The sequence below is a fragment of the Punica granatum genome, chromosome 6 (genome assembly GCF_007655135.1).
Source record: "Punica granatum isolate Tunisia-2019 chromosome 6, ASM765513v2, whole genome shotgun sequence".
Taxonomy (NCBI): Eukaryota; Viridiplantae; Streptophyta; class Magnoliopsida; order Myrtales; family Lythraceae; genus Punica; species Punica granatum.
Window position 1 is genome coordinate 20925393 of NC_045132.1, and position 9267 is coordinate 20934659.

At 36.1% G+C, this 9267-nt stretch overlaps 2 protein-coding genes across 3 annotated transcripts; both read left to right on the plus strand.

Moving 5' to 3' along the window:
* Positions 1–341: 341 nt before the first annotated feature.
* On the plus strand, positions 342–4288 carry LOC116210779 (vacuolar protein sorting-associated protein 26A-like). 2 transcript variants are annotated; one of them, XM_031544825.1, is made up of 13 exons: positions 342–459; positions 548–634; positions 755–801; positions 894–968; positions 1382–1456; positions 1568–1640; positions 1861–1905; positions 2036–2147; positions 2542–2608; positions 2818–2862; positions 3096–3151; positions 3360–3535; positions 3678–4288. In XM_031544825.1, the coding sequence occupies exons 3-13, from the start codon at positions 799–801 to the stop codon at positions 3854–3856; spliced, it is 906 nt and encodes a 301-aa protein (XP_031400685.1). In that variant the 5' UTR covers positions 342–459; positions 548–634; positions 755–798; the 3' UTR covers positions 3857–4288. The 2 variants fall into 2 exon arrangements, with proteins under 2 accessions (XP_031400685.1, XP_031400687.1); XM_031544827.1 differs by lacking the exon at positions 755–801 and having other exon boundaries at positions 3678–4256.
* A 1654-nt stretch (positions 4289–5942) lies between these two features.
* LOC116211852 (phytosulfokines-like) lies at positions 5943–7224 on the plus strand. Its single transcript, XM_031546378.1, has 2 exons — positions 5943–6130; positions 6907–7224. Exons 1-2 carry the CDS (start codon positions 5954–5956, stop codon positions 7027–7029), a joined length of 300 nt encoding a protein of 99 aa, XP_031402238.1. The 5' UTR covers positions 5943–5953; the 3' UTR covers positions 7030–7224.
* The last annotated feature ends 2043 nt before the right edge of the window (positions 7225–9267 follow it).

Here is a 9267-nt window from a genome sequence, read left to right on the forward strand (position 1 = left end):
AACTAGTTGTTGTTACCAAAATTACTGTGTTTTCATCACTTATATCTCTAGTTGATTTTGGAAGCCATTTTAGTTGATTCATTTATTGAAAATCATTTCCAAGACTCATAAAAATAAAATTATTTGATGCAATTTTGATTCTTTTTTGAGTAAAATGATGCAACTTTGATTTTATTCATTAATATTTCAGATGACATAGTGATTCTTTTTTAATTTTGCCATGAGCTAGTTGAGTTTAATTAGATAGAAACATATTATTTTTAGCCATTTGGGTTGCAAGAATTTATTACCTTTGAAGGCCCAGTGGGCTTTTCTTCTTCTCACTTCTCCCCTGCAATATGCTGAAGGTTTGTTTGGTCTCTTCTGCTCTCCTCGTTCGTTGCTCGTTCTCACTCCGGGCGATCTCTGATCTCAGCAACGGCAATTTCTTCCGCGCCTGCAGCTGATGGAGTGAAAAGGGTACGATTTTTTCCATTTGAATTCGTGCTAATTCGTTGATTTCTGGCCTAACTTGGTGAGTTGATTGACCGACGGATGTTCCAAGCAGGAGGAGAACTGCCGTTTCATGATTAGCATCGAAAAACCTTGAGGAGAATAGAATCTGCAGCTAATCTCAACTTTATCAGTTCTTCCGGTAATTGAATCAGAGACCACGTTCAACTGACATGGGTTTGGTTTTGTGTCGAGAATTCACTTTCCAAAGTTCAATCTTTTACCTGAATCACTTTGCGTTTCCTTCTGCGTAATGTTTCAGGTGTTAAGAAAGAGATTCTTTTTTCTGCTGGAAATACATGCATCATGGTAGGACTTGATGAGCCAGTGCATGACATTTTACTTACTGATATTTTTAGTCGAGATTTGATAAGTAGTGATGATGTTTATGTCCTTTGCAGAATTATCTTCTCGGAGCATTCAAGCCAGCGTGTAATATTTTCATCACGTTTACCGATGGAAAAACGCGTAAGCAGGTAAGAATCCGATCGCCTGCATTTGTTTTTATTCAGTCAGTAGTCTCGAAGAAGAGATGTTAGTAGGCAACTGCAGTTCTTAGATTCTTTTCATCCGAGATTATAATTCCTTAAGTGGTCAGAAACGGGATCCCTTTATCTTTACGGACACGGGTTTTTTTTTTTTTATAAGAATAGATGAATCTCATAATTTTAGGGACTCTAATTATGGTATGCAATCTTGGCTTTAGATTTAGACTCCTTGATTTCGAGACTGGTGCATAACCTCTAATAGGTTCTACAATGATGCTTTTCTTTGTTGCTGTGTGTTGCCTACAGTTTGATATGACCCACCCGCATGTTTTAGTATTAACATGTCAGGATTGGGGTTACCCCATTAATGGACCCTTTTCCTGCAAATATTTGCCTGGCAGGTTCCTATGAAGAAGGAAAATGGTCAAACTGTAATGGTCCCACTGTTCCAGAGTCAAGAAAATGTTTGCGGGAAGGTATTGTTTTGACATTGAACTTTTGAGTTCCTTATATTGCATATTCATCCCGTTTTGTCGAGAGTGGCATATTTCGAGCACAACATAACAACTTCTCTCATTCACTGTCAGATTTCTATAGAGCCAATTCAAGGGAAAAAGATTGAACATAATGGCATCAAAGTTGAACTCCTTGGTCAGATAGGTAACTCCCATTGTCTCCAGATTGATTTATGAACTTATATTATAGCAGTGGTGATCTCATTATTCTAGCCCACTGCTAATGTGCTGTTTGTTAAAGAAAGTCTTCATATGAAAGAAAACTTTTCTTTGGTACTATCACGATAGCAAGTTCACTTGAATTTCCTTTGGACACAGTTGAGGTGATTTAACTTTAACGGCTTCTAAAATCAATGGTGTTGCAGAGATGTACTTTGACAAAGGCAACTTCTACGACTTTACTTCTCTTGGTAGGTATACTTGTGCTTAGTCTCCACTATCTCAATTCAATTATTTGTTGGAAATGGTATCATGTCTTTTACTGATTCACCACCACCGTGATACGTCTCTCTCTCTCTCTCTCTCTCTGTCTCTTTGCAGTTCGTGAATTGGATATCCCTGGAGACATCTACGAAAAGAAAACATATCCATTTGAATTTTCCACTGTTGAAATGCCTTATGAGACCTACAATGGGGTGAATGTAAGGCTCAGGTAAGCACCTTGCTACTATTTAAAGATGTTGGGTAGATGGTATCGATGCCTCAGCTTCTTAGTCATTACAGCAGTCCATGTTACATTTCCAGTATAACCCAGGAGCTTCTCTCCTATGTGGTTCAATTGAAAACATGAACTATCTAAGCACATCAATATGGGACGGCTGGCTTTTGGACTCTTGACATTTTAGTATGCTTAACTCTTGTACCTACAAGTGTATATTGCTTGGGTTCGGTTTCTGTACGCTTCTGAGAAGATTGTCCTGATTAACTTAGACTTAATGGAAGTAAATATATAATATAAAATTCAAGCTTAGCTGAATATTCCAATTGGTTGGATGTTTAAAGTACTTCTCATCAAGTAACATGTGGTTATTCTTTACTATTTTTAGGTATGTTCTTAAAGTGACAATTAATCGTGGTTATACTGGAAGCATTATCGAATACCAGGATTTTGTGGTAAAACATCTGCCATTTCTTTTTTAATATCTATTTTGTACCTGATTACTGCTTTCTAAGTCAGAAAATCCTTTTCAGGAATATAATTCGGAATCACCTCTACCGAGTGGTTCTTTAATTCTTAATGTAGTACTAGGTGAATATTCTTTCTAAGAAGTGGCCTGTGTATTGTCACCCCAGACAATCTGACGTTAATATCCATGCATCAGGTTCGCACCTTTTCTCCGCCACCGTCACTAAACACCAGCATTAAGGTGGGTACTCTTTAAGTGTATCTATTCTATGGCAATACCTTGGGGAAATTTGAGCTTTCATTGTTATCTCAATTGTTTAGTAGCTGCTTTCTGATGTCTATGACCTAAAGCTTGCTCTTTTGTCACATGTTGCCATGTTGATTAGATATTACCTGAAGATTATCGCCTCTTTTTTAAGGAGTGCTTAATCTTTAAGGCTAACCTCAGCTGTGCATTCCTCGTGTGCTATGCAGATGGAAGTGGGAATCGAGGATTGCCTTCACATAGAATTTGAGTACAACAAAAGCAAGTAAGAATGTGTATTCCTTCAATGAATCATCGATGTACTATTGTTATGTGCACTGAAGTGCCAGATAAAGAATAATTTATTCCAAGGACCCTGGAGCATAACTCTATGAAGAGGGTCAAATGAACAGTGATCCTTGATTTTGGTTCAAACCAAAATCAAGATAAAGTGAACCTTATGGTAACATCGTGTAAAATATTGGATATTGTAGGTATCATCTGAAAGATGTGATCATTGGCAAAATATATTTTCTACTTGTGAGGATCAAGATAAAGAACATGGACCTGGAAATCAGGCGCCGTGAATCAACTGGTGCAGGGCACAACACCCATGTGGAGACAGAAACGCTCGCTAAATTTGAATTGATGGACGGTGCTCCTGTAAGAGGTAGTACTTTGATTTATGCTAATCTAGCTGTATATCTAATAATTTTACTCAACCTAGGACCTTGACGTTTTGACATAACGATGATGATGTTTGGAGATGTGGAGAATATAACTTGCTCTGAGAGATTTATTTAATTATACAGGTGAATCAATACCCATCAGGCTGTTCCTTAGCCCGTACGAGCTGACCCCAACTCATCGGAATGTGAACAACAAGTTCAGCGTGAAGTATTACCTGAACCTTGTCCTGGTTGATGAGGAGGATCGGCGATACTTTAAGCAGCAGGAAATCACACTGTACAGGCTACAGGAGGGCTCTTGAGACACTGGCTTTGGTCTGATCTCATACATATCAGAGGTGTAGGATTTGAATCGATTGACATGGGGAGCCGCTGTCTGGTAGAGTTCTGCTGGGCTGTGGTTCGACTTTGCATCAATGTCCACGAGGTATCTCTGGTTGGTCTTGCCTTAGATCATCATGCCGTGAGATATGTTCTTTTACTGGCATCGAATCGAAGGCCCTTGTTTATCGTATTTGGCCTTCTCATGTTCTTTTTTCTTTTTTTCCTTCTTAAACTGACGATGACTGATGTACTCCTTTTAGCGGATTATTCATCGTTAGTTCTTTTGTCTCGACCGTGAATGTAAGATGTTGGTGAGTGTAATATCGAACGTATCTTGGATTGATATAGCTATTTCAAACTTTTGCAGGAGACTGAAAATTTGAAGGCTTGACGATGAGCTTATATTAAAACTACTTGTGCCTTTTTCGGGTTATCGAGTTTGCATGGTTAGTCAAAAATCGAGTTACAGAGCCTCTATTGGTAGAAGATTGATAGACGACTCCACAAAGTACGATAAAACAAATAACTTATTATTTAAGCAGCAGACTAGTCGTGTTCTAGCATAAGATATTAGCTAATGCAAACAGCTTCCGATACCGAGTTCGCATCGAGGAACATGCACTCGAAAGGCTACATGCCGATAATTTCTATGCATTTCAGGGTGAGATTATTTATTTATCGACCAGAGATGGCAGAAGTAACATATTTATGTGGGGGCCTCGACGACTTTAAATGGGACTAGTGTCGACAGTGATGTCATATTGTCCCGAAGGGTTATGGTTCCCATGGCAAATTATGAATCAAAATGAAAGCATTATATTGACGACCTCATTAAAGTTTGGGATTGTCGATGTTTTGACTTTTTGGGGTCTCAAGATTCTGACGGGAATTCCAATTCCGTTTCTGTAACCCATACCAAAATTAAGGCAATTATAGCAGTTTTATTATTTTTAATTAATCCTTTTTTTCGGTAGAGTTTTAATTAATCGTTTTAATTAATTACAAGTTCGGTGTACAGATTCAACGAGAGAAAGGAAAATATATGGCTGAAATTTGAATTTAAAACATTTCAATCCCAATTCACAAGTCAGGAATGAGGGCCACTTATATTGAGTCTTCTTTCTCTAATGCAGTGGTATTTTAGTACACTGATTAATTAGCCACTAATTGGTGCAATTTTTTTTTCACTAGATCTGTTCATTAACAAAAGAAAAAGAAACTAAGAGAATGAAAAGCCACTTTCCCTATAATTTTGTCGTAATTAATCTGTTAATTAGTACATGCATGTAATGAAAAGCCATGTTGGGTGGTGTGGAGAGTTTTTACTATTGCCCTAATTCCCACTTACTCACCAATAATTTAATCTCTATCTATATCTATCTAAATATCGTAAAATAAACTACACTAAATAATAAATGTCCATAATAAATGTTATCGACATACTAAAAAAATATTTTAAAATAAAGATTATAGTTAATTTACATAAATAAAAATAAATATATTATACAACAAAGTTCACAATTATCTATACAGTTTCACGTAGATTTGAAATATAAATTACTAAAATTCATTTTTTTGAATCAAAATATTTAAATTGACGATTTAAAATGAGAACGTCCTAATATACTATTAGAAAACACTATATTAAAGAACTACAAAATCAGGTTATTGGAACCAAATATACTAAACGATCACGGATAATATACAAATGATTGATGAGATATTTACGAAGCAAATTAAATATGAGAATCAGTCATAGAAGTGTCACTATTCCATTTAAAATCAGTCTAAAGTCAAACATATTAGCATTATTCTTCAAAAATATAAATTAATTATTGAAAATTCAGTAATAATTTCATCTTTAAAGATTGTGAATAATCACCATTTGTAAATAAATTCGTGTAACGCACGAGATTAAAAACCAGTAATATCTTATATATATATATATATATGTATATATGTATATGTATATATGATTCGAATTTGAATAGGCTTCTTCTTCCATATACAACAGCTATATATCTGTGTCTGGTGCCGTTATTTGAACATCTTCTGTGCCAAAGAAAATATTTCATATGGCAAGAAGGTTCTGTCCTATCTTCCTCATGCAACCACAGCTCCTCCTCCTCCTCCTCCTCCTCCTCCTCCTCCATTTAACATCACCGGCACACGCAAGGGATATCTCCACGATTAGTAGCAAGCCATCCCTCCCTGATTTCCCGCCTTCTGCTCATCAGGAGAATGCGGTCACCGTACGTAATCCCGTCTCTTTTGTTACCCCCCAAAAAAAAAATCCCATTTCTTTTTCTAAAAGAACAAGCATTGATACTGATGGAGATTCAGCTCGATTAGGAAAGATTTGATAGGATACTGATAATTTTATCTTTCCTTGTTCTCTCTATTCTAGATCATTCTGTTGCATTTTTTGTTCTCTCTTTCCCTTTGAGTTCTCTTCCTCGTACTTGACAGGAAGAATGTATATATGTGTTGACTAGTGACAGACAGTAAGAGATGAATAAGACTGAGGGTTGTTCCCTTCATCTGTTTATTCCTCTATCCTAGTTCGACCCACTGTCGAACTTCATATGGTATCAGAGAAGAGAAAAAGGTGAGACAAGAGAGAAGAGTCCTGGCAGACAAGAAGCCAATAGACGTGACTTCACCCTATTTCGTGAGTCACTCAGACAACCGAGGCGCAGCTCTCGTCCCTGTGGTTCTCAATGGACAGAACTACCAGAGCTGGGCAAAAGCCACGGTTAGAGCACTGGAGGCTAAGAACAAGACCGGATTTATCGATGGCTCGTTGAAGCAACCTGACCGGATGAGCCCAGAGTTCCGGCTGTGGAAGATTAACAACAGAATGATCTAGAATAGAGAGAACAATGAAAGATAAAATTATCAGTATCCTATCAAATCTTTCCTAACCGAGCTGAATCTCCATCAGATACCACAAGTAAATTTATTTACGATAAAAGCAATGTTATATGTTTTCTGGTCTTTATTAATTATTTTCTTCTTTGATATGTAGGGAGATTTAATAAGTATGATGGAAGATGAATGTAGGAGGTTGGGCAGTGAAGAATGTATAGTCAAGAGATTCATGTTGGAGCATACGGACTACATCTACACTCAAGACCTCCCCAAACCTTGAATTTGCTTCCCTTTTCTTTTTCCATGTTTATTTATTTATTGATTTTCCCTTTTAATTATCCATATTTATTGTTCATTTTCTTATTTGGATAAACTAGTTAATTACTGAGTTTCTGTTTAAATTTGAGAAGGAACGGCCACATATGTAATTTCATCTATGCCTCATTATTGAAAACGAAGTTGTTCTTTCATCAGATTTACCTTGCATGGTTAATCGCTCAGTGCCAAAAACAACACTAACAACAGTAAGATTTTATTTAACTAAAGTACTTTGAGAATTTTTCTAATTAAATACACCGGGGTCATAATTTGATTTTCTTGCCTAATCATTTTAAGAAGTGCACTTGCTTGCATATTTGTTTGATTGATTGATTTGATAATCTTGACAAGTTGAAAGTCGCCAACTTGATTATCTACCCGATTAAAAAGATGGTCTCAATCAAAAGCATTGTGACGCCACAGGTTAGTTTTGTAGTCTGTGAATGATCTGTGTACACTAACAAGATTAACGAAGGCATTTTGGTGCTTGTTCTGATCGATCATCGACAACGTAAGTCACAACTTACCCTATTGAATTGAAAGAATATATGTTCTCACTATAAAACAAGGGATTATTTGCGTGACAAAGAGTGTAACGTGCACTAAAGGATGTAAAAACAAATGTTGGACTGTTTTATGAATGAAAAGTTTTCACCAAATGTTTTACTATTCCTCCTACATGTCATTAGATTTTGATTAGCAATAGACAAAGTGCAAATTAAAATATTATTTATTTTTATTATGAAATGGGTTAAGGAATCCAGTGAACTTGCCATCAGGTTTGGGCAATGGGTCAAGAAATGGGTCTGAACTATTAGATTTTTTTTTTGTGAGAATCGATTCAAAAGCCTAATTGGACTCCGACTAATTCAGTTGAATCCAGTCAGCCAACTAAGAGATAAAACTCTCTCAGCGTGAATTTTGTACATTCACAATGATTCAAACCCTAGACTTTATCTAAGCGAAACAAACATCGAACTATCTAAGTCAACCCATGTGTATTGGGTCTGAGCAATTAGTTATAAAAAGAGTACAGTGGTTTTCATCCAGGGGTTTTCAATCGAGTTATATCTGCACAATAAATTTTTGGTGCAATTATGCCGTTTAAAAACTGGTGCTATAATATGTGGATACAGTCTTTTCTCCACAATATTGCTATCGCTGGTTTCGATGTGCAGCAAAGTGTCAAGAGCATGGGGAAGGGAAAAGCTAAGACAGTAATGTTAAATGACAATAGCTTTTAAAGGAGCATATCAACATCGATATAGTTCCATCTATTTGATCTCTGACGTGTCATGTCCCTCTAATGAAATATCCATTGAAGATACTTTAACAATTGGAAATTTAATTAACAAGGCATCATAGTAAATGAATTAAAGATCTTAATTAGGAGAGAAGGCTACTTGAAGTCACACAACCTCAAATCAATCACATAGAGATACATTATTTACACTCATGACTTATGTTAGCAAAGCCAACTATAATATCAAATGGTGTAGCGTGTCAAAGGAACAGCATCGGGTACATTTCATCGATTTCAAAATGCCTATGCATAGTCTTAGCCAGAGTTACATCTCCAATTCATTATTTTTCAATTAGCAGCAAGCGACATTGAAGCACACTAGATGTATAATATATCAATCGGGCATGTTCCCAGCCCCTTGGAAAAAAATTATTTAGGAATACTGCACCATGCTGCCTAGATATATAAATTCAAACAAGATATCAGCTGTCCACCAATCCAAGTAATTTATTTTTTCTGGATAATTGGTAAAATATATTACTAAAGCCAAACCCAAGTAATTACAAGCTCGACCTCTTCGTGGCTTTTTTCGAGCCCTAAATTAATGGACTTCCAATCATGATCAGCTTTTGTTTTCTTTTCTTCCCCTCTCATTTCTCAGTTGCTAGAGAGAAAATACATAACCTCATTGGGACTTTATGATCGGGAAGGACAAAAAAGAAATTTAAAAAGTGAAGAACATGATTATTTGTCACAATTTGACGTCGAGAGGGATTAACCGACGCTCTAAACTTTAGAAACTATATATATATATTTATATATATTAAGTGCAGACCTGCGCGTTATCCATATTATTACGGGATACTTTATTAATGTATATTAGCTGTATATTATGTATTTGGATATTATGAATAGTTAGCCTAACTAGACAATCTAGAATCCCGTATAGTTTTAGAT